Raw genomic sequence first — 25760 nt, 5'->3', positions numbered from 1 at the left:
CACGCATTGCCTCATATTATGATGACACAGCGATGGTTGAGAAACAAGGTTCTCACGTCAGCACTTTGGACGGACTGGCTGACACACACACACGCACGCACGCACGCACGCACGTGTGACTGTGACACACACGCACGCACGCACGCACGCACGCACGCACGCACGCACGCACGCACGCACGCACGCACGCACGCACGCACGTGTAAGTGTGACACACACACACACACACACACACACACGCACACAAAACACACACACACACACACACACACACACACACACACACACACACACACACACACACACACACACACACACACACACACACACACACACACACACACACACACACACACACACACACACACACACACACAAAGTTTATCAACACTGGGTCTGGGAAGCCACCAGTGCAGCGGTGTAATGTAGGACAAATGGTGCATTTATATAGCGCTTTTATCCAAAGCGCTTCACACAGATTATGCGTTACATTCACCCATTCACAGTCACACACACACCTCATACACCTATGGTGGAGGAAACCATGCAAGGCACCAACCTGCACATCGGGAGCAATAATTAGGGGTTCAGTCAGAGTCTTGCTCAAGGACACTTCGACACTAACTCTGGGGGAGCCCGGGATCGAACTGGGAACCTCATGATTCCTATACGGCCACTCTACCATTGACCCACTGTCACCCTGTGTAGTAGTAACCAGTAGGTTCTTAAAAAGCTGGTCCCTGGGGCGTTACGGGGGTCCCCAGATAAATCACTGATAGTTAGGAACCGACTGGACTCTCATATGGGTCTGTCACTCTGAGAGTGTACAGATGGAACCAATTTAAATGTATTACAGGTCTGTAACTGAGAGTGTATACACATGGAACCAAAAGGACCCTTACAGGTCTGTAACTCTGAGAATGTACAAATGGACCCTTACAGGTCTGTAACTCTGAGAGTGTACAAAAGGACCCTTACAGGTCTGTAACTCTGAGAGTGTACAAATGGACCCTTACAGGTCTGTAACTCTGAGAGTGTACAAATGGACCCTTACAGGTCTGTAACTCTGAGAGTGTACAAAAGGACCCTTACAGGTCTGTAACTCTGAGAGTGTACAAATGGACCCTTACAGGTCTGTAACTCTGAGAGTGTACAAAAGGACCCTTACAGGTCTGTAACTATGAGAGTGTACAAATGGACCCTTACAGGTCTGTAACTCTGAGAGTGTACAAATGGACCCTTACAGGTCTGTAACTCTGAGAGTGTACAAATGGACCCTTACAGGTCTGTAAGTCTGAGATAGACTCAAATGGTAACGGTGCCTGCCACTGACACATTTAACAACCTTAATACGTTTCCTGTGTTATTCTTTCCCCATAACCTATAACAGGAATGTTATCACACAAACGGGGCTACAGTTTAAATTATTCTTTATGTTTGTAGATAATTATATTTGTCTGTACATTTGACTGTATTGATATATTGATATCCCTCGTCACTTAATATGTAAGTGTTTAGCACAGAGCAGTGCAGTATATAGTTGTGTTATGGTCGCTCAGGTGGTGCAGTGTTACTAGCCTGGCTAATAAGCCAGAGATTTGGTCTGGCTTATTAGCCAGGCTACAGTGTTACAGTGCCAGCCAGGCCACCACTGCGGAGGTTGCGGGTTTGAATCCAATGTAGTGCACATGTTAGTAGTAGTTCACATTAACACATTTAGGCTAAGGAGGTGGGGGGGGGACACAAGAAGGATTACAGGTTGTATAATATTAATAATAGCCTAGAATAACTTAAAAAAATAAAGAAAATAAGAAGAAAAAAACGAGTGTGTGTGCGCGTGTGTATATAATATGTAAATGTTAGAGTTCACAAAAGTGAACCTTTCAAGCCTGTTTTCCCAACTCGCTGTTTTCTGCCATAGCAGGTCATATCTCCAAAACTGTCTGAGTCAGTGTCTGAATCACAGTTACTAATGATCATGTGCAGATTCATATCATGTGGAGTGACTAAACATGGTACGGTATTCCAGTAAAGCTGTGTTTGTCTTTCTCCAGTCTGTGGCAATCATCCATTGAACAAACACAACAGTTTGTACAAAGGCAGAGAACCCCTTTCCCTTTCCCCCCTGTGAGGTCATGTGAAACACAAGACATTATTGAGTTTGAGTCTAATAACAACGTAGAATTCATGGGTCGCTAGGGCAGTGGTTTTCAACCGGCGGTCCGGGGACCACCAGTGGTCCTTGGGCCGGTTCCAGGTGGTCCCATGCAGCTAAATGACCGGAGAGTTGGTAGCCAAATGGACTCTAATGGATCTTTAACTCTTGAGAGCGTGAAATGAAACCAAATGGACACGTATACCTCAAATCCTAACCTAACCCTAACCCTAACCCTATACCTCAAACCCTAACCTAACCCTAACCCTAGCACGGGAGCAGCGCATGTTCGACCGCATGTCTGACCACTGTTTCCGTTGGTGTGTCTAATTTGCGCGTGCATCCCGTTGAGGCATTACGATATAAAATAAAATAAAATAAAAAAGTACTTAGGCCTGCTAAGAGGACAAGAACCCCTGGCTTGTTTCCATTGGGGTCCTTTGTACTCAATTAATCAAAAATACTTGTACTGTATTGGTTTGTAAATACTGTTGAGTGAGAAAACAATGTGTAGGGACCCCCCTAAAATAATTTGGGGGGGCCCCTCTGGGGGTCCTCACCCACAGTTTGAGAACCACTGCCATAAATAATCGGAAAGAAGGAACCAACAGCTGTTGCGCTCTTTGACACAAATTAACAAGCGTTGAAACAGCTGTTGACCAATGTTGGGCCTGCCGTTATTTCATAACAGTTCATACCAAGTCATGGGACGGATTAACTCCCACGAGGGCCCCTGGGCCGGTCATATTTGCAGGGCCCCCGTACGACATTTCTGTGTTTTTCCGCAGCAAAGGTCAGCGGGATTGGGAGTCAAACTCGCGACACGCTGTCAGGCTGGGATTGGCATCCTATAGGTGCCTGGACCACTATAGTGACCCCAGGATTACGTGTTGTGCAATTAAGCAATATTAATTGCTCGTGTTGAAGGAGAATTCCATGCTAGAAGGCTTTCTTACCTTTATTTGTAGTTGTTACGTCCCCACCAAAGAGGTCCAGGTGTTATTTGTAGTTGTTACGTCCCCACCAAAGAGGTCCAGGTGTTATTTGTAGTTGTTACGTCCCCACCAAAGAGGTCCAGGTGTTATTTTGTGCAAAAGTGCATTATTGGCTATTTCCCCTAATAGCCTATAAGCCCTCAATGGGGGTTGGGTTTTTGTGCTAATTCGCTTATTTCCATCGGAATAAGTAGTAAAGTGTGCTGCTTGGGATACAATTTACATTATGAAGAGAGGACAAAAAAAGCGATGGAAATAAGCAAATTAGCACAACACCCTAATGCCCCATTCAATTCAATGCAATTTAATTCAATTCATTGAGGGGTTATGGTAGGGGAAATAGCCAATAATGCCAAATAAAGGTAAGAAAGCCTTCTAGCATGGAATTCTCCTTTAAGCCTGTACAGCACTTTGGTCAGCTTCTGTTGTTTCAAATGTGCTATATAAATAAAGTTCGATTTGATTTGATATTTAAGCCAAAAGAAAATACGTCTTGGATGTAACTGACACTCCTCCCTCCAACCACCAGGGCGGCGACATTACGCCTGCCTTCCCATGCTCGGCTCCTCCTCTCTCTCTGCCTCGGTCTGAGCATGCGCCGGAAACCACGTTAACGCGGAAGTGTTGCGTGTGTTGTTGTTTTTGTTTTCATTATGCAGCAGGCAGACACAAGACAGGAGGATAACAGCAATAACGACAATAAATTAGACACAGAACATGATATCGGAAGAGACAATATGTTAGTAAACATAGAAAAACCGGAACGTTTGACCGCGTTTCTGATTAATTGAAAATGGAGGACCCTGATGTCTTTTTGTTCCTGGTTTTATCCTCGTAGCAGTTTTTGTATTGATCGACCTGTGCCTTCGTTTGAGCTGTTACCCACTCTGCAAACTGTGAATAACATTTTCAATCAATCAATCAATACTTGTGAGGACTCTGGGAACACACGCAGCTTCAAATCAAATATGTGGGACAATTTTGACATGATATGAATGATGATGCTGTCCACTGCTGTAACAACCACCACCAGGTAGACCTGTACTCACAATTATTTGATATAGTATTTGTTTTATTTATTTTTAGCATTCCCATGTTTAAAATGTTCATGTGTTTTCAAACTTTAAAAAAAAATAGTGGAAATTGTAGATTCATAGCAGATTCTACAAGCTAAAAAATACTGTGTTGTTGAGCTTGTAGAACTACCACAGTGGTTCTTAACCCGTGGTCCGGGGGACCACCAGAGGTCCTTGAGGGGGTTCCAGGTGGTCCCTAGCCCCAATATGTTCCCTCAGTCCCTACGCTCATTCTGTAGCGTAGAGACTGAGGGAACATATTGGGGCTAGGTAGGTGTCTCTCACTGGACATGGGCTAGGTGGTCCCCAGCTAAATGATGGAGAGTTGGTAACCAAATGGACCCATACACTTATAGATCTTTTAACTCTTGAGAATGGCTTAAATTGTTTTCATTGATATGAGGAAGGTTGAACACCACTGATCAAGCAGATTCATGGCAGATCTACAAGCTCAAAATGTGTCGCGAGGTTTATTCCTATTCCTATTTTAGTCAATTGTTTAGTCTAGTCTTAGTCGACTAAATGTCAACGTTTTTCCAATCAGTCTGAGTTAGTCTTAGTCTTTTAAACACACCATTTAGTTTTAGTCCTATTTTAGTCATCTGAAATGGTTTGGTCTAGTCGTAGTCGACTAAAAATATCAAAATCTTTTAGTCTTTCAGTCTCAGTCAACAAAATGAACACCGCAACTGTCAAGGTCAGCTTTTATTGTCAATCCAATATGCAGACATATAGACGGCTGACATTGCGTTTCCCTCTCTTCCACCGTGCAAATAAAACAATAAACAGCAAGTAATGGTGACAATAACAACAATAGTGCAACAAGATTAAAAGACAATATAGTGCAACAATTACAAAAATACCTAATAGAAGTATTGTACTGTATTTTACATGTGCAAAGAATGTGTATAGCAGCAGTTGAATACATACATTCACAGTTGATCTTTGTGTGTTGTAACCGTTGTACTGTTGTAACTGTGTTGTAATTGTGACAGCCCTACGACCACCACCGCCACCACTAGGAGGCGCTGTGAGCTGCATTGTGTCAGCGTGTGTGTGCGCGAGCAGCTGTCCACCGTGGGAGAGGACATACTGTGCGTGCTGGAGAAACATGGCGGCGGCGATCGCGTCCTGCTGAACGTCAGGGTGTTCGTGCTGGAGCGCCTCAGTGTGGCTGCCGAGTGCATCTGCAGCCTCTTCCAGAGGGAGGTGGAGGCCCTGCGACGGACCCTGACCGACGCACACCACCATCGGGTCAAGGACCCTCGCTTTGGTAGGTGTTGACTACCACTCAACCTCTGGGTCGGGGGTCCCTACATGGGTGTGTGTGTGTGCGCGTGTGTGTGCGTACGTGCGTGTGCATGCGTGTGTGTGTGTGTGTTTCCAATGGAAACAAGCGATAGTGCTTTCTTGGGTTCTGAATCCTCTTAGCAGAACTTGTATTGAACTGTACTTTCCTGTGCTTTTTTGGAAATGTAATCAAATATGATTAGTTTGAGGGGGTCACGGACTGAAAAGTTTGCGAATCACTGATCTAGACCATGCCCCCCCCCCCCATTACTCTGAGATTGTATGCATGGAACCAAATGGACCCGTAATATTGTCATTTGGTTCCATTTTGAGTTTTTGACACTCATAGTTATGCAGATGTCTGTAGTCTCTCGAGACACACTGTTGACTAAGGGAATGAGGTTGCTGTTTTTCCTTTGTTTTACCGATGGGTACCCAGATTGAGGGCAGCACTGAGGGTCCATTTGGTCAGACCCACATAACTGCAAAAGTGTAGAAATGGAAAATATCTGATATAGAGGGTATGCGCATGCATAAAGTGAGTGGCGAATCGAGTGGCAAAGTGAGTTTAATGTTGTTTAACCAATTCTGGACGGGAACCCCAGTTAACATCGGTTTAATGTGTAATTTAACATCGTTTAATGCAATCAATATACAGTAGGACTTTTCTGTCTGGATGTACAGGCATGGGCTGTCAAGGCCAGAAAGTCGTTTTTATGCCACACGCATACCCTCTATAGTCTATATACAAGCTCGCAGATCTGACATTTTTTGGAGATTTACTTTTGTACTTTGTCCACTATTGCAATCCTGGCAGTCATAGAGCACCTTGAGCTGCTCTCTGCTAACGTTACGATCTCCTCCTCCTGGTAGATGTGCCTCATCAGCTCCCTGTGTGTAAAGAGGAGGTTTCATCTGAGCCTGAGGAGGAGAGGAGCTCCCGCCTGGACCCGGGGGAGAGGAGCTCCTGTCTGCTCCAGGAGGAGAGGAGCTCCCGTCTGGACCTGGAGGAACCACAACCTCCACAACGCGAGGAGAGGAGCTGCTCTGGTCTGCTGCTCCAGGAGGAGAGGAGCTCTCGTCTGGACCGGGAGGAACCAGAGCCTCCACAGCGCGAGGAGAGGAGCTGCTCTGGTCTGCTGCTCCAGGAGGAGAGGAGCTCCCATCTGGACCGGGAGGAACCAGAGCCTCCACAGCGCGAGGAGAGTAGCTGCTCTGGTCTGCTGCTCCAGGAGGAGAGGAGCTCTCGTCTGGACCGGGAGGAACCAGAGCCTCCACAGCGCGAGGAGAGGAGCTGCTCTGGTCTGCTGCTCCAGGAGGAGAGGAGCTCCCATCTGGACCAGGAGGAACCAGAGCCTCCACACCAAGGTTATTATAGTTAACTAAAACTAAAAAACGAAAACTAAAAATTCTACTAAATACTAAATACAAACTAGAAAAGGACAAGAAAAACGATAACTAACTGAAACTGTATTGTGTGTTTACAAAACTAACTAAAACTATAACTGAAATGATAGATAAAATGCCCTTAGTTTTCGTTTTAGTGAATTTATTTACAAGCTTAATCTGTAACTGATTTTTATTAAGGGACTTCTTCCCTATTGTCTATGGGAATTTAACCTTGTGTAAGACAGAAAATCTACACCAATAGCTGAATATAGGAGGGGGTAGCGCCCCTCAAAAAAGAGAATATTAAGTATCTAATAGATCACTGTTTCTCTGATATATTTCTTTCTCCCTGCCTAGACTTCCTCCTCCCCATCTGTAAAGAAGAGTTGTCCCCCGGACGTCAGGAGCAGAGCCACCCCGCTATGATCCCGCCAGAGGAGGGGTCGCCGCCGCCGCCGCCGCACATCAAAGAGGAACCCGAGGAGCTACCCGCATGCGCAGCAGCGGAGGCTAACGTGTCAACGGCGACGTTGGTGAAAAGCGAAGGCGGCGGCGGCGACAACGAGACGGAGGAGCCTCTGGCCTGCACCTCGACTCAACAACTCGTGACGACGCAACACGCCGACGCGGAGGACCGCGAGACGTCGTGGCCGGCGGCCAGCGACGACCAGCCACTCTCCTCCTCGCACCGCTCCGAGTCCGACACCGAAGACAGCGACGAGTGGGACGCCGGCGAAGACCGTTCGCCTTTAAAAGCGAGAAACGCAGGAGCGCGGCTGACTCTGTCTTCGCCGGCGAGCAGCCCCCCGCCGTCGCAGGAGGAGGAGCCCAAGTCATCGACGTCGTCTCCCAGGAGGAGTCGCCACCACCGCACGGGGAAGAAAACGGTCAGCTGCGAGGTCTGCGGCAAGACGTTCAGTCGCAACGAGCACCTCAACAGACACACGAAGACCCACACGGGGGAGAAGCCCTACAGCTGCACGGTCTGCGGCAAGGCCTGGGGCGAGAAGGGCGACCTGACCAAGCACATGCGAATCCACACGGGCGAGAAGCCCTTCAGCTGCCCGTTCTGCCGCAAGGGCTTCGGCCAGGTGTGCGACCTGAAGAAGCACATACGGGCGCACACGGGAGAGAAGCCCTACGTGTGCGCCGTGTGCGGCAAGGGCTGCAGCCAGATGGGCGACCTGAAGAAGCACATGATGACGCACACGGGGGAGAGACCCTTCGACTGCGCCGTCTGCGGCAAGAACTTCTACCTCAACCAGCACCTGAAGAGGCACATGAAGATCCACGAGCGGGAGAAACCCTCGAGGTAGTCGAGGGTGACGCGTGTCTCGTCAGGCCAGGACAAACCTAATAACGATCAATGTGGACAGTGGGGTTTAAACCTGTTTAGGACATGAGGCCGATTGTAAAAAAAAAAGCGCCTTCTAAATCCTGACCTGAGTTTTCTGGAAAAACTTCAAATATTTATTCAAAACATTACAAAAATGTTATGTTGCTATTATGTACTGTACATAGCAAGAAGAACCCCAAAAGGGGTTCCAGTGGTCCGGGGACCACCAGCTAAATGAGTTAGAGTCGGTAACCAAATGGACCCTTATCGGATCTTTAATCTCTTGAGAGTGTAAAATGAAACCAAATGGACCCTAACGTTCATGTTATGCTCTCAAGAGTTAAATTATTGTTCAACGGTTGTGGATCAGGAGGTAGAGCAGGTCGTCCAATGATCCGTGGGTCGGCGGTTCGAATCCCGGCTCCTCCTGTCCACAACCGTCCACAATCGAAGTGTCCTTGGGTAAGACACTGCACCCTACACTGCCTCCAATGAGTCGGTCGGTGTGAGCTCGCCACCATTGGTGATGTGAATGTGGGAAGTGTGGACGCTGGCAACCTCCCAATGTATGAATAAATGAACCATTGTAAAGCGCTTTGAGCACTTGGAAAAATCGCTATAAAAATGCAATTCAATTCATTAACATCTGCATTACTTCATTTAAAAAGTCTTCGCCATTAGAGAATGTAGAAGAATCAATGTTTGCCTGTCATCTCTCCTATGGTGCCAACATCAATACAGCATGGAAATGTGGACACAATTGTATCCAACATACAACAAAAAAATATTCTATGTTTTGGGTTCTGAGAGGCTAAAGGCTCATACATAGTCTGGATTTTCGGTGGTGAGGTGACCACCGAACTACAACATGACGTCACGAGCCGCGGTGAAGAGCAAACCACCGCCCCAGCCCTTCTCTATTTTTTTACTCACCACCGATCAACGTTATTTCAGCTCCGGTGGTCAGCTCACCACCGGAGCGGTGGTCACCTCACCACTGAAAATCCAGACTATGAATGAGCCTTGAATCTCATCAAATGGTGGTCCGTGGCTCAAATGCCGAATAAATAATGGATCTTTACTGGTATAAAATGAGGACACGTCATGGCCAGTTGGACACTAGAACAGAGGAATCACACCATGTGGCATTCCAACAGTGGTGGACAAAGTACTCGACCTCCAGTACTTTAGTCAAAGTAATAGATACTCCTGGTTAAATATTACTACACTAGTCTACTAGTGAACGTTGCTCTGTACTCGAGTTAAAGTACTGGAGTACTTAAAAAAAAAAAGCCTTCTAAATCCTGGCCTAGATTTTCTGACAAACTTCTAATATTTATTCAAAAATTACGAAAAAAATAAAACAAAAATGTTGCTATTATTAGCAACGTGTACCACAAAAGGGGTTCCCGTCCTAAATGCTATGTGTTATAATGTTATAATTTAGCTATTGAAAAATAGCAGATCTACAAGCTCATAGTGCGTCAACCGAGTGGCGCACTACGAGCTTGTAGGTCTGCTATTTTTGAAAAATCGTGAAAATATTTATTTCAGAGAACTGGAGGATTTAGAAGATTTTTTTTAAATTTCGAGGTCAGGCCCAAATGGGTTAAATACTTTTCCAAAGCCTATCCAGTATCCAAAGGAGGAAATGACAAAGTACAGTAAACTTTATATTTTTAACTGTAGCAACAGTGAAAACAGCACATTATCGCATCGTGTTCATGCTGTGAAAAATACCTTTTTAACGCTGAACAATCAATCGATATGGAATGTCGCAGCAACTCTTCCCCCATTGGACCTCGGGGGACCTTTCAAAGTTTATTTTTATGAGTGAAAATGGAAACCTCATCCAAAACGTGTCCTTGATGCCAACTATAATAGACGATTGATGACTTTACAGCTGCAGATATCAATCATGTTCTCGGTGATTATTCTATCGATTACTTTTTTCAACTAGTCGACTTATCAAGAAGTGCGTAAAACTAAATCGCATACGAATCGATTAACCACTAACGGTTATTTTATACTTTGTTGCACAACAATGTCGTGCAAAAAAATGTCATAATTGTTGATCTACAAGCTCTAGAACTGCTATTTTCATGTTTTTTTTTTTTTCCACCTATGACATGCCCAAAATAGGGAGTTGTTGTTCATGTTTGTTAAATTATATTTTTTAATTGATTGAATCACAATCTACAGCAAACACCCACGACTACTGTCATTATTTTAACCCATTTTGACCTAAAATCAGATTCTAAAAAATGTCTTCTACATCCTGACAGTTTTCTGAAAAAGCTATGTTTCTATGTCAGTCGTTCTTCGATTTTTCAAAAATAGCAGACCTACAAGCTCGTAGCGCGCCACTCGGTGGCGCGCTATGAGCTTGTAGATCTGCTATTTTTCAATAGCTAAAGCATAACATAATGCTAACACCAAAAGGGGTTCCCGCCCCAAAATGGGTTAAGGTGTCAACACAACAGCTTGGAAAGGGCTCTGTTAATCTTGCACCCCAGGCAGCCTGCATCGCATCCACATTGACATTGATGCAAACAAGGTGCTGCCACACTATGGAAAGAGCCGCGCACGTTCTCGGCTGCGCGCAGCTTAAATTCCGAGTTTTTAGACAGCTGGTGGATGGAAAAGAAGCTCCGCCTCCGCGGACTTTTTGCGCGACGGCCAGATTCCCGGAAACGCTCTCAAAAGTCTGCGGAGGTGGAGCTTCTTTTCCATCCACCAGCTGTCTAAAAACTCGGAATTTAAGCTGCGCAGAGCTTAAGAAGTGCGTGGCTGTCGACCGTTTTGCGCTTAGGTGTGGAAAGGGCTATACAAATGGCGTGTTAGAACACGTCCTTTAAGCACACTTAAAGGGATAGTTCACACATTTTTTAACTTAAGTTGTATGAAATACTTGCCATTAATATAGTGGTTGCAACTGTATTCATTGATTGCCCGAGTCCCATGGTGGGAGTTCTGCTCTGGTTTTGGTCAATATTAAGTAGTTCCGGTCATTTTGTGGGGGGCACTGGGGCCACGCAGTAAAAGTAAATGAATCCACAAAACGAACGTGATTTGTATTGTTGACCTATTTCTAAAATATTAGTGCGACTTTCGTTCAACTTTGACCCCTCTATCACATGGAACTATTTTTTGGGCGTAGTGATATGGACACAAAAAACTGTTCTGTGTGATAGAGGGGTCAAAAAAGAACGGAAGTTGCACTAATATTTTAGAAATGGGTCAACAATACAAATGACGATTCAAATTATGTGTGCCCCCCACAAAATGACCGGAACTACTTAATATTTCACCAAAACCAGAGCAGAACTCCCACCACGCGACTCAGGCAATCAATTAATACAGTTGCAACCACTATATTAATGGCAAGTATTTCATACAACTTAAGTAAAAAAAAATCTGAACTATCCCTTTAATGGACGACTTCATCACTTTTCAGTATATTTGGTCCTCACTAATGTTCATGATAAAATAGCAAAACAAAACGATGGGGAATCCAAGCTAATGCAGGCTTTCTATTCCTGAAAGTTGCAATGCGACAATACAAATCTAAATATGTGTATATATATATATTTTTTTTTTTTAAATCTTGTTTAAAAATAACCTGCCTAACGACGATGTCGGTGGAAGATGTGTTTCTGAACTGCCCACAGCCCTCCTATGAGACACGGACCGAATAGAAAAATTATTCTGCTATTTTATCATGCACATTAGTGAGGACCAATTGTATGAAGATAGGTTGAAAAATGGTGAAGTGGTCCTTTAAGTAAGAGATTAAACAGTTGCACAATGTTTAGCCTACTCGGCTCCTTGCAAAACACACAGGGGGATAAATAAACAATATATTTGGCCATATGAGACGTTTACATTTACAGTTTGATTTTTAGCTTTATTTGGATTTTAAATATTGAATACCAGAATATAAGCCATGCCTAAACTTGACCGGTTTCATCAGGTGGCTGTGGAACGTTTTCCCCACCCCGCCTATCCAATCCATTGTAGAGTTAACCTTAAATGAATTGTATGTTGATAAGTTTATATATACTAGTAGTGCTATATATAAACATACAATTAATTTTAGTATAATACAGTCTGACAGTAAACTGAGTAAATTGACAATTTAAGTCTATTTTTAATCAAAAATAAAGACATGAAATGAAAAAAGACCATCACTGCATCAAACGTAATCAACAAACTATAGGGCCTACTATATATATATATATTTTGTTTTAGTTTAACTAGTCAAACATTGGTCAAATAAGAGGCAACAAAAATAGCTGATCCACAAGATCACAATGTCTCACGCTGCGAGGCGTTGTGAGCTTGTAGATCAGCTATTTTCACAATTTGTATCTGTGGTACCGACTTGAGTCAAACAAAATGTAATGCCTCAACTCCTCCTACAAGTGCTTGTCATGGTGGGGGTCTTTGACTTAAGCTTTTACCTCTATAGGCTGCTAATTAGAACAATGAAAGTGTATAATAAGTCCATACTGTAATAGGAATAGACTAAGACTAGGGGGGAGAGAAGTTGTATAATGCACACCAAACAATAGTTGTTTTTAATCAACTCAATAGTCCACTCTGACCACCTGCAAAATCAGAAAAGAGGCTTTCTGCTGGGATTAATATGGACCACTACTGCCATCTAGGGGAGGAAAGGGGACAGTGTTCCGTTCACCTCCACCAACTGTTTTCTCTCGCCTCCAGGTAGGATTGCATCCAGCTCACTGATGTGCTATCAAAACACAATTATAATGTTCTCATTTTCATCATAGACCCAATTACTGAATGTGAAGTCTCCAGGTTTTCTTCAGAATAATAACACTGATTTACCACGAACACTATGGCATATATTAGGAGTCCAAATGTTTAATTTGCAAGGACCTCCTTAACTCTGAGTGGAACCCTGATCCTGCATGTCATCTCACAGGTTGCACAGAGGACTAGTGAAAAGTGCTGAATATGGTATTGTGCATTTACAAATTGAGTTTTCATATAAGCATAAAAGTTATTTTATAAATGCTTTTCGGTTTTCATAAATTACTTCAATAGGGCTAGCTTACCAAGGTTATGTTTAAATGTATCTAAAATGTAGGCTATTATATTAGTGTCCCCCCCCCCTACCTAAAATGCCCAAAAGTTAACAGCAATAGAAAAATAGCTGAGCCATGTCTGAGCCTTCAGATTGAAAATAGCCACGCAAGGTTAGATTTGAACATTTTATTATAAACATTTATAAAATCAAAGTGCACGGCTCTCATTAAGCCAGTCCCATTATATAAAAATAAAAACAGCATGTGCGGACAGCCACATTCAGTGACTATCAGATGAGGGCCACAGGCCTCTATTTGAGGAATGTACAAGTTTCGGCGTAGATAGATTGGGGTCCTAGAGCAAACACCAAAATCCTCCGTTAATTAAACAAAATGGACCCGCTGCCATTTGTTCAGTTCACCCCTGGTGGTCCCCGGCCCCAACGTTGAGAAACTGTCCTAAAAACATTTGTAAAAGTAAACGTAAAACCGTTTTGTCACAGAACGGTGACATAACATTTACAACAGTCACAGACAGGGCAACTCAACAGCGGCCGCAACATTAGATAGGTCAAGCATTTCTGTCCAACGTCAGTATAAAGAACAAACAAGGCAACTGAAGAGCGAGTGAACAGTGACATAACTAGAGGTAGTCGCGCACACGAAATGTCTATCATGAACGAACAGTGCCCAATGGAGTCACATTAGATCCACACATTTCTGTCCCAACATTGGTCTACCAACAAACTTTTAGAGTTAAAAATAAGTTAATAATAAAAATCGCATCCACTCGAATAGTGATGCGACTTGGGATTTTGCGCATTGCCATTTTTGCCATGCCACATTTGCAGAGACAATTTTATGACCCTGAATGGGGGTATCGAAGTGTTCCCAGGTCCTGGTTTTATGGTTCTGATTGAACTACCGGATAATTAAAATACTCCACTCATAACGGGGGATTATGCAGGTTCGGACATCTTGGGATCCTGGAGATGTCCAGAACACCCACTCTCGTTGTTCCTGACGTGGAACCGCTGAGCCGGGGATTTCACTCCTACTGGGCAGAGCTCTCCGCCTCCATAGGCGTGTGATGAGGATAATGATGATGATGAGGCTCTTCTGTCAGCTGGCGATGCTGTGGCTCCTCCTTCATTAGGCTGGGACTCCTCCCCTCCTCCGTCAGCCTGGGGCTCCTGGACATAGCCGCCATGTCAAACATGGGGTGGTGGTGGTGGTGCATCATGTCTGGACCAAACAGGACGAGGACGAGAGAGAGAGAGAGAGAGAGAGAGAGAGAGAGAGAGAGAGAGAGAGAGAGAGAGAGAGAGAGAGAGAGAGAGAGAGAGAGAGAGAGAGAGAGAACCATTAGCCTAGCCCAGCCTTGAGCCAAATTCCAATAACGAAAATCTCTGCCACTCGCCCACTCACACTATAAATATGTGACCATCTTGTGGACTTCACGCAACTTACATGGAGGGCTTTAAAATAAGTGGCCTAAATACCGCTAGGTTGAACTCCTCTTAAACAAACTGCAACGATTTACACTCGGACACTGACATTATGTTATGTCAGCCAATGTCTACACATTTCACCAATTTCACCGCAACACCACCACGCTGGAGTGACCGAGTGTGAGTGAGCGAGTGAATTTGGCTATAGGAAGGTATAGACGCCTCCGTCGGCTCTCGGGCGCATGTGCAAAAGTGAGGTCTGATTGGCCAGTAGTCACTTGAGTGGCAGCGTGGCGGTAGCGTGCCTTCCAAACCTCCGCCCTCGCGTCGACACACGCTCCAATGAACTGCAGGCATAATAATAATAATTAGGCATAATTTGTATTATTTTAATATCTATGAGCCCAGCCTGTGTGAATTCTGGTCTAGAGAGGGGCGGGTGCCGGACAAAACAGGCAGTGGAGCCTATTGGTTCACTGATCTGAGCAGGCCAGTTATCATGTATTATACACTCGAGTGAGAAAACAATGTTGCTCATTAAGCTAATCATCTGTACCGGTGGGGCCGTACAACAGCATGTATGAATACCAACCCGTTCCGTCCAGTTTAAGGTTTGGTTGCACGGAGGCCAGCAGTCTGTTGAGTCTCTCCAGTTCTTTGCGGTACTGGTGATTCTGTTCCGCTAATGGCGCCAACAGCTCCGTCACCTCAAAACAACAGAAATAAGAAGGAGTTTTGAGACCAATAGTGCTGCACAATTAATGGAAAAAGGCAGCACTAGTTGGCTGTCCAATTCATTTTAGTTAGAGATGCTCCGATAATTGGCCACCGATCGGCCCATATTCACGCCGATCAATGATTTACCCCATCTGGAGAAACCAATCTTTTACACTGTTTAAGTGGTATGCATGCGTGCACGCGACCTCGCCCTAAAGGGCTTCTAACTGGTAATTAGGATTATTTATTATTCTGTGCCCTAATGGGTGAAGCAGATTGTGGAAAAGCAAATGGTCAAATAAATATTTGATTAAGGAATATAACATTTCTGTACATCATATAATCTGTATACAAGTGTAGATTTTTATGTTAGACATTGAGGGAAATAACATTCTCAGATTTAAAAAAATAAACGCTGCTTATCAACTAACCGATCGATAAGCTTATCAAAATGTATCAATTGAATGAATGAAGTAATCGATAATTCCCATCCCTACCACAAAGTAGCCATGACTTAAGTCTACCTTAAAACTGCTTTAAAATGGGAATTACTTTAATCCAGGATATGTTCCTACTGGGATTTATTTTATTTAAAAAATATATATAAGAATTGAATACAAACTAAAGGACCCCAATGGAAACAAGCCATAGGCTTTCTTGGGTTTAAATCCTCTTAGCAGACTTTGTATTGAACTGTACTTTTAATTATTTTATTGCTAACTGGTAATAAAGTATTAAAGTATTCGGACATACTGGCTGCAATGAAAGCCAGAGACAAAAAATGCTCTGAATTTCTAAAATGCAAGTCAAAGCTAGCCAAGCGCTTCGACAGTGTTCGCCAAGCTCGTTTGAACAACCTAAATACCCAACGAATCAAGCTAAGAAACAGTGTAACTGCCATGACCAAATCAGCTAAAAGTAACTTCATCAATGATAAAGCACAGGAAAACAAAAACAATCCTCATGAGCTCTGGAAGCTACTAAACAATCAACTAGGATACGGTCAGAAACTAAAAACCAGGTTTTCAAACATAAACATCAAATCGGACAACACTCTCATCACTGACAACCTTGATGTGGCCAACTACTTGAATATCTTCTTTACAAACATAGCAACAACTCTGGTTAACAAACTGCCCTCCCACTCTGGGCTCTTTGGTGTAGAGCACATTACAACCTTCTACAGAAACCTAGGTGTTTGTAAAGACGATTTTAAACTAGTTATGGTAACAACTGATGAGGTAATTAAGAAACTGAGTGCCCTCCAACCCCACAAGGCCACAGGCCATGACAATATTCCCTCCAAATTTCTCAGAGACTCAGCCATCTCTATAGCTCCAATCATCACCCACATAGTAAACCTCTCCATCAAACAGGGACAGGTCCCCCAAGATTTCAAACTGGCCAAAGTAACCCCCTTGCACAAGAAAGGGAGTAAATTAGACCCCGGCAACTACCGCCCTATTTCTATTCTTAGCTCCATCTCGAAAGTGATGGAAAAAATAGTCTATGAACAGGTTGAAAAGTATCTTGCCACTAATAAATTAATGTACGAGTTCCAATCTGGCTTCAGAACGTCCCACTCCACTGACACATGCCTTCTCTATTCGAGCGACCACATCAAACATGAGGTGGATGCTGGCAAATACTGCGGCATGGTCATGCTGGACCTCCAAAAGGCTTTTGACACCGTGAACCACTCTATACTGGTTAACAAGCTAAAGGCAATTGGTTTCGATAGCACATCAGTGAGCTGGATGCAATCCTACCTGGAGGGGAGAGAACAGATGGTGGAGGTGAATGGAACACTGTCCCCCCCCCTCCCAGTGAGCTGTGGCGTTCCACAAGGGAGCATACTAGGACCTTTACGGTTCCTAATATATGTTAACGACATGACTTCAGCTTGTGACTGCAACTTGTTCCTGTTCGCAGATGACTCGGCACTGCTAGTCTCGGACAGGAACAAACTGCAGGTTGAAAAGGCCCTCAGCTCTGAACTCGGTAGAATCTGCACCTGGCTCGCTGATAACAAACTATCTTTACACCTGGGAAAAACTGAATCCATTCTCTTTGGCTCTAATAGTAATCTCAGCAAGGCAAATGGCTTCTTGGTTAGAGTGGGTGACAATGTTATCACACGTAAAGATGAAATTACCTACCTAGGTTCCATCCTGGAGGCTAATCTTTCCGGTGATAAAATGGCCACCAACGTAATCAAAAAGGTCAACCATAGAACAAGATTCCTTTACAGGATCTCCTCACTGGTCAACAAAAACACCTTGAAGACCTTAACAGGAGCCCTTGTACAGGGTTTCTTTGACTATGCATGCACCTCCTGGTACCACAGCACCTCAAAGGCCCTTAAAACCAGGCTCCAGACTTCCCAGAACAAACTGGTCAGGCTCCTACTTGACCTAGCCCCCCGAACCCACCTCACCCCTGCCCACTTCGACAGGCTGGAATGGCTTAGGGTCGACGACAGAATACAGCATCTTGCAATGGGTCTGGTCCACAAGATTCGATACACCACCAAGATACCCTTGTACCTGTCTAGATACTTCCTTAATGTTAACGAAGTCCACACCCACAACACCAGAGGGAGTGCAACGAACCATGTTCAACCCAGATTCGGCACAAACAAGGGACTAAATTATTTTCGCTCCTATGCCACCAAAATGTGGAACGCCCTACCAACTGTCATTAAGACATGCGAATCCCTTGACTCTTTCAAAACCGCTCTCAAAGGGCACCTACGGACGGCTGCAATTCGAAACTGGCCCCTGTAAAATCGGAATCCCTCAAACACGAACGCAAGGACAACACAAGAGACGGTCGCGGCCACACAGCCAACTCAAGGTATGGCCACTGAGCCGACTTGGGGACCCAACGCAAGGACAACACAAGAGACGGTCACGGCCACACAGCCAACTCAAGGTACGGCCACGAAGCCGACTTGGGGACCCAACGCAGCTCCTCCAAGGAAAACAAACAAATTAACGGAGCTGAACGTGAATCCCCCCCACCGCCCACCCCTTTTTCCCCTCACTGTATATGTTTCTTTTCCCTTTTTACCTCCTTTATGATGAATTCCTGTTCCGTCTATAGAAGTGTCTATTTGTACGTCTCTAAATGTTTTGATGATTTGAACATGGTGGACCCTATTGGAAACAAGTGTAATGCTTAATTGGGTCGTCCACTCACAGTTAACAACCTTTGTATTGAGTTTGTGCTTGAAATGTACTGTAATTCTGCAAACTGTTAATAAATTCTTCAATCAATCAATCAATCAGTAACCCCAAATGATCCTTTACCAATCACATTGATTTATTGATAGAAAACTTGAACAGGTAGTTCAATACAAGGTGTTATAGAGCACCGAAGTCCTGACGTCACTGTCAGTAGAGGGCGTCAGTCCACAGGTTCATGCACTTTTTATTTGCATTGTAATCTCCATAGGGGGATTTTAGATCGCCTCATATAAGAACTGTGTTTGAAAAATAAACCAATCACCCCGGCCTTTTCACTCATATGGATATGAAGCATCGACTGAAGGTGGAAATGTACATTTCCGGGTAGGGGGGGTGGCTGCATCTGCCCGTCACACAACAGAAACTGAATGTCAATTACGTTTATTTTTATTTTATTGATATTTAATGTTTCGTGGTTAGTACGAGTCGAGTCACCACCAGCTGAGCTTACGTCAACGAGGAATCTCAGGAACGCAATGTGTTGACAGCTGGGCATGACGTATATTAGCAGCGACATTGCCTTCATATGTAGTTTCAAGGCTTTTGCGGCCACATTAATTCCATTTTCTCCAGAAACTGGCTGTATGAAATATGAATGGACATCATTAACGACGCACAGCCACTCCCGTGACAGAAAGGCTGGGGTGGTCGGTTTATTTTTCAAACAGTTCTTATATGAAGCGACCTAAAATCGCCCTATGGAGATTTCAATGCAAATAAAAAAATACATGAACCTGCGTGTTGGTGCCCTCTACTGAAAGTGACGTCAGACTTCGGTGCTCTATTAAAAGGGATTAAAACAAAAACCTTGTAACGTCCTGGGATCCCCAGGAGGAAGTCACTAATGCTCTGGAGAGGGAAGTCTGGAACACTCTGGGTCTGAGCACACTTTAGATTCCATGCGCGGACAGAAGAAGCTGTGTTTTGCATCATTTCCGAGTTTTTAGACAGCTGGTGGATGGAAATGAAGCTCCACTCACGCGGCAGATAACTATTGGAAATGATGCAAAACACAGCTTCCTTTCGCCACTCATGGGAGTTCAAGTGTGCCCAGGCTGTCTGGTGGAGCTGTTGCCCCCGTGACCAGACTACGGATAAGCGGTTGAAGATGGATGGAACATGGAAGCATATGGCTCGTTTCCATTGAGGTATTCCGTTTTCAATTCATCAGAACATTTAATGACATGTAAGGGGCGGGCTATACAGTACTATGCAAAAACAAACAAACAAAAACAACAATATACAAGCCAATCTTGTCCCTGATACAAACTGTAGGCTATACAGCTGGGAGTGGAATGGGGTCCACGATCTAAATAGCCTACATATTACTTTGCCTGCAGTGAACGAATGAATGAATTAATGTAATCATCAAATGTTTTAGTATTACCTCCACACGGATGTTTGAAGCTGCCGCTCCCAGCCGCTCACTGATGAAAGCATCCAGCGTCATGAGGGACGAAGATGAGGAAGAAGAAGAGTAAGACATGTTCGTTCCGTTGTCTGTCTGTGATAAATAAATAAAATACAAGTTAAAAACGACGTTAAAAAACGATGCCAAACCTGCAGCCAAACAACGCACGTATAGCAACAAGTTTCTGGTGGTCGGTGGGCGCTGCGTTCTGTGCGTGTTAAGTAGCCTGTTGGACGCGCATATCCGGTTTGGAATGGATACGGAAACGGTCTGCGTGCATGCCATGTATGTGTGCGTGGAATAGACCGGATACAGGGGGGCGGGCTCTAGACCGGATGTGAGCAGTGAACAACTAAATGGAAACCTGCAACCTCAGTTTGCAAATATCTAACCACATTTCAAGTTAAGTAGGCCTACAGACATTTAAGTACTAAAAAATGTACAATAAGACTTAGGCCTACCTCAAACACTTTTATTTTATTTTTCCCAATCCCATTGTGAGCTTGTTTATCGGTTATTTTCAAATGTGTTTTGTAATACTTATCATAATAAAGTAACTCAAGTTTTTCAAATAAATGTAGTGTTAGGCCTACTCTTAAATAATAATAATAATAATAATAATAATAATAATAATAATAATAATAAGAGCTACACACACACACAAACACACACACACACACACACACACACACACACACACACACACACACACACACACACACACACACACACACACACACACACACACACACACACAACACAATTCAAATGATCTTTATTGACATGAGAAAACATACATTTACATTTCCAAAGCAACAGTGGAACAAAGCAATCAATATAAAACAATATGTGTACAAAATAAGGAATAGAATTGAGGAATAAAAAACAAAAGGTGTAAACAGAGCTGTGTTACACACTCTCACCAGCAGGTGGCGTTGTTAACACAGCACCGTGCCCACACATCAACTCCTTACTTGACATGCGCGAACCATCGTCGACCAGGAAGTGCTTACACATTGTTTTGTTTACATTCATTGTTGGCTCGCCAGAAGAATCCACCGTGGGAAACAAACAAACAAACAAACAAGCTGCGTTATTTTACTTTTTAGATGAAACAAAAACAAACGAGTTTAAAATGTGCGACATAGAGACACTGAGACTGTTCATCAATCAGCGTCTGTCCGCCGTGGCGGAGGACATTCTGTCCGTGTTTGTGAGGACTCTGGTGGACTACCAGAGACAGCTGGATGTCCACAACCCTCCTCCTGCTGCTGCTGCTGTCAAAACTCAACCCGCAGGTTGGTACAGTTACTAAAAATCACTGGTTCCCAAACTTTGTCATGTCAGGGACCCCCAAAGTGGCACTGATTAGCCCCGCGGACCCCCATTTGAAGAGATAATGTCAGGGACCCCCTTAAGAGAAGATTGTTATTAATATTATTATTAATTTCAGACCCCCCCAGTTTGACATGCATTAGTCTACGGACCCCCCATTTAATGGCATTTCTATCTCTGGGGGACCCCAATTTATAATTATTGTAAAATCAATGTTAATTTAACTCTGAGAGTGTACATTTGGTTCCATTTGTACTCTCTCTGAGTTACAGACCCACAAGGGTCCATTTGATTCCTAACTATCATTTAGCTGGGGACCCCCTGGAACTCCCTCAAGGACCCCTGGGGGTCCCCGGGCCCCATTTTTGGAACCACTGTCTACAACAATAACAATGAACACACTTCATATCAAGGTTGGTCCATTATTTTTTATTTAAATTCTGCATTTGAGCCACGCATGGAGCACGGACCACCATTTGATGAGATTTAGCCTCTCGACTCAGACCCAAAACTAAAGAATATTTTGTTGTCGTTGGATTAGGTTTTGTCCACAATTCCATGCTGTACTGATGTTGGTAGAGGAGCAGCGGTGGCCGAACGGTTTGCGGAGCGGTCTTGATACCGGAAGGTCGCCCGGTCAAATCCCCGGACCGGCACGTTAAAATTACCACCGCTGAAGTGCCCTTGAGCAAGGCATTGAACCCCTACCATGAAATGTTCTATGAGCAGGGTGTGGCTGTAAACAAGCATCTCGAGCTTAGTCCACTTCCCTGGGTAAACAAAGAACTTTGCTTTGCTTTACTTTGCTTTACCATTAGGAGAGATAACGGGCAAACGTTGGTCAAAAGAGTTGAGACGAAGAACCATTTAAGTACATAAATTATGATAATAATCCATAATTTAAATTATGGATAAGGGGTCAGGAGTCTCAGGACAGATGGAACATTTGGGGCAGGGGTCAGAATACATTATGGACTTAAATGTTTTTTTCGTCTCAACTCTTTCTGTGCGTAGTCTTCTAAATTAAGTAATGCAGATGTTTAACAATACATTTAACATGTGGTTTCATGTAACGCTCTCAAGATTTAAAGATATATAAGAGTCCATTTGGTTACCAACTCCATTTAGCTGATGGGGACCACCTGTCTGGAACCACCCTCAAGGACCACCCGTGGTCCCCGGACCAAAGGTTGAATATACAACAAGCAATATTCATTAAATCAATAAATGAATGCATGTCTAATAAATCATGGCCGAAATAAAAGTCATCAGGTTTGTTGATCATAGCCATTATATGCCAGTAAGTGGTTCTCAAAGTGGGGGTCCGGGGACCCGAGGGGGTCCTTGAAAAGGGTTCCAGTTAGGGGGTCCCCAGCAAAAGCAGTTTAAAGGTATATTCAGTGATTTGACTTAATTCAAATATCACTTATTTTTTATTTTTTTCTGGATAATCCTCCCTACTATAGAGTGTGCTGACCATATAAGGAGTTCCTCCCTGCCCCCAGTGAGCCCCTGGGGTCAAAAAACCCTAGTTTCAGTTTTGGTGGCGGGTGGCAAAGCCTTCATCCAATCAGGATGAGAGGGGCCTTCCTCCAATCATGATCGAGTGGGGGCGGGCCTTGGTGCACATGCTGTTGGCCTGTTGCACTTCCCCCCACTGTAGAGCGTGCATGTGCACATTTTGTTACCGGGTCGGACTGGGTGGTTTTCCAAATCACCCAAATCACTGAATGCTCCTTTAACCATGTCACAATGCAATGTGCTGTGAGATTGTAGATCTGCTATTTGCCCCTGTGATGACCGGGGGTCCCTGGCACAATGCAACGTGTTGTGAGCTTGTAGATCTGCTATTTGCCCCTGTGATGACCGGGGGTCCCTGGCACAATGCAACGTGTTGTGAACTTGTAGATCTGCTATTTGCCCCTGTGATGACCGGGGGTCCCTGGTACAATGCAACGTGTTGTGAACTTGTAGATCTGCTATTTGCCCCTGTTATGACCGGGGGTCCCTGGTACAATGCAACGTGTTGTGAACTTGTAGATCTGCTATTTGCCCCTGTGATGACCGGGGGTCCCTGGCACAATGCAACGTGTTGTGAGCTTGTAGATCTGCTATTTGCCCCTGTCTGTTATATGACCATGACACAATGGCCTTGTCTCTCCAATCGAAATAAATGCACATTCTGCTTCTGTGAACTCAATTTAAAGGAGCACCATGGAAATGAGCTCTCATGCTAGTTTGTGTTCTATCCTTAGTTTTGACACGTATATTTATGCAACGTTGTCCATAATGAAATATAATGCGATCATGAAATCACGATAATCAAATGATATAACTGCATATACATACATATCCCTAGTGTAGAGCAGTGGTTCCCAAACTTTTTCATGTCAAGGACCCCCAAATTGACACTAATTAATTATCCCACGGACTAACCCCCATTTGGAAAGATATGCCAGGGTAGCCGGCTAATGCCAGGGACCTCCTTTAGAGAATATTGTTATGGCTCTAGCAGTGATTCTCACCCCACTGGGGGGGGGGGGGGGGATTGCAGATCTACAAACTCTGGCAGGGATTAATTACGAACCCAATGTTTCTCATAGGATGAAGTTGTAGTGGGTTATTATTTTGTTTCTCAAAATACGAAGTCAGGTTTCGCAGAGTCACGGTGGCTTTGTGGATCGCCTCCGGGCAAAACACTGTGTTTGGGCAATACGGCTTCTATCTGTATCTCTATTTGTGTCATGTTGTGTATTTCCATTCACATATCTGTGTGCATATTATGGAAATATTATTAAGTATCTAATTGATCGTGTTTGTCTTAATTTTCGGTTCCACCAGACTTTTTCCCCGCGTGTGAAGAGGCGGTTTCACCCGAACATCAGGAGAGGCGCGACAGAGAGGAGCCGCCGTACGGGTCAACGCTGGCGTTGCTGGTGGTGAAACGTGAAGATGGCGACGAAAGCATCGAGGCGGAGGAACCCGCAGCCGGCACCTCCACTCAACACACAGCGACACAAGCTGACCGCGGGACGTCGTCACAGCCAGCCGACGACGACGACGTCCAGGTGCTCAGTTCCGAATCCGACGCAGAACTCACAGAAGACAGCGACGAGTGGGGGGAGACCGGGGGGGAAGATCGGTCGGCTTTAAAAACTCCGAAATCACGCAAGACACTAGATGCGGAAGCCGGACAGAGTTTGTCGTTGAGAAACGAGCCGTCCCACGACCCGGAATCGTCTAAAGAGATTTCGCCGGCCGGTCACACGGGGGAGCAATCCTTTAATTTTACTTTTAGTGGCAAAGGGTTTAATGACAGTTTGCAGCTGCAGAGTCCCATAGGAATAGATACAGGTGAGAACTGTTTTAGTTGTACGTTCTGTGGCCGGGGCTTTAGCCAAATGAGCAATCTTAAGAAACACACGATGACGCATACCGGGGAGAAGCCCTTTTGGTGTTCAGTCTGTGGCAAAGGTTTCAACCAAAAGGTCAACCTGAAGACGCACTTTAGGGTTCACACGGGGGAAAAACCCTTTAGTTGTACAGTCTGTGGCAAAAGTTTTAACCAGCATGGAACTGTCAAGATGCACATGAGAGTGCATACAGGGGAGAAACCATATGCTTGTTCAATTTGTGGGAAATCTTTTAGTCAGCGTGGCGTACTGAAGAGCCACATGGGGATTCACATAGCCCAGCTAAACAGTGACGAAAAATGTTTGTCGACTACCCTTTTTCACTGACAAAAACGACATAAAAACTAAGCCATGATTAATATACTGACAATTTCGTCAACAAATAAAAACTAGACTAAAATGTTAGGAAGGGACTAGTGGACAAGAGATCCAGTATAAGTCATTTTACACTTGGTTGCATGCTGAAAATAGCCGATCTACAAGCTCACAGCGCGTCGCAGCGCGCTGAGCTTGTAGATCGGCTATTTTCAGCAAGTGTAAAACCAGTCATTACGATGGCATCAACGCCCACCCAAAATACATTGTACATTGTAATCTTATGATATTTAGTTGACTAAAACTAGACTAACACTAAGACATTCCAGCCTTCCCTTTCCAGAGCAACATGAGCAACTTCCTCCTCCCGAGCAAGGACTATTGAAAGAGGACGGGAAGCGAAGACCGTACGGTGGACTCCATGTTGCTCCTTGGAAGGAAAGAAACATGCGCAATGGGCTATATGCAGCCAACACTTCCGCGTTCAGCTTCCTGCACATGTTTCTTTCCTTCCAGGGAGCAACATGGAGTCCACCGTACGGTCTTCGCTTCCCGTCCTCTTTCAATAGTCCTTG

General features: G+C 44.4%; 2 protein-coding genes across 2 annotated transcripts; one reads left to right on the top strand and one right to left on the bottom strand.

Annotated features, from left to right (window-relative positions):
- Window positions 1–13467: 13467 nt before the first annotated feature.
- Window positions 13468–20340, bottom strand: LOC306924893 (uncharacterized protein). The gene is made up of 3 exons (XM_079503581.1): window positions 20099–20340; window positions 15339–15453; window positions 13468–14540 (listed from the first exon to the last, which is right to left on the bottom strand). The coding sequence occupies exons 1-3, from the start codon at window positions 20195–20197 to the stop codon at window positions 14350–14352; spliced, it is 405 nt and encodes a 134-aa protein (XP_079359707.1). The 5' UTR covers window positions 20198–20340; the 3' UTR covers window positions 13468–14349.
- Window positions 20341–21146: 806 nt separating this feature from the next.
- LOC306925420 (uncharacterized protein) lies at window positions 21147–25338 on the top strand. The gene is made up of 2 exons (XM_079504228.1): window positions 21147–21420; window positions 24299–25338. Exons 1-2 carry the CDS (start codon window positions 21258–21260, stop codon window positions 25195–25197), a joined length of 1062 nt encoding a protein of 353 aa, XP_079360354.1. The 5' UTR covers window positions 21147–21257; the 3' UTR covers window positions 25198–25338.
- Window positions 25339–25760: the final 422 nt, after the last annotated feature.

The sequence above is a fragment of the Electrona antarctica genome (genome assembly GCF_951216825.1).
Source record: "Electrona antarctica genome assembly, chromosome: 6".
Lineage (NCBI taxonomy): Eukaryota > Metazoa > Chordata > Actinopteri > Myctophiformes > Myctophidae > Electrona > Electrona antarctica.
This window is presented reverse-complemented; position numbering and strand designations above follow the sequence as displayed.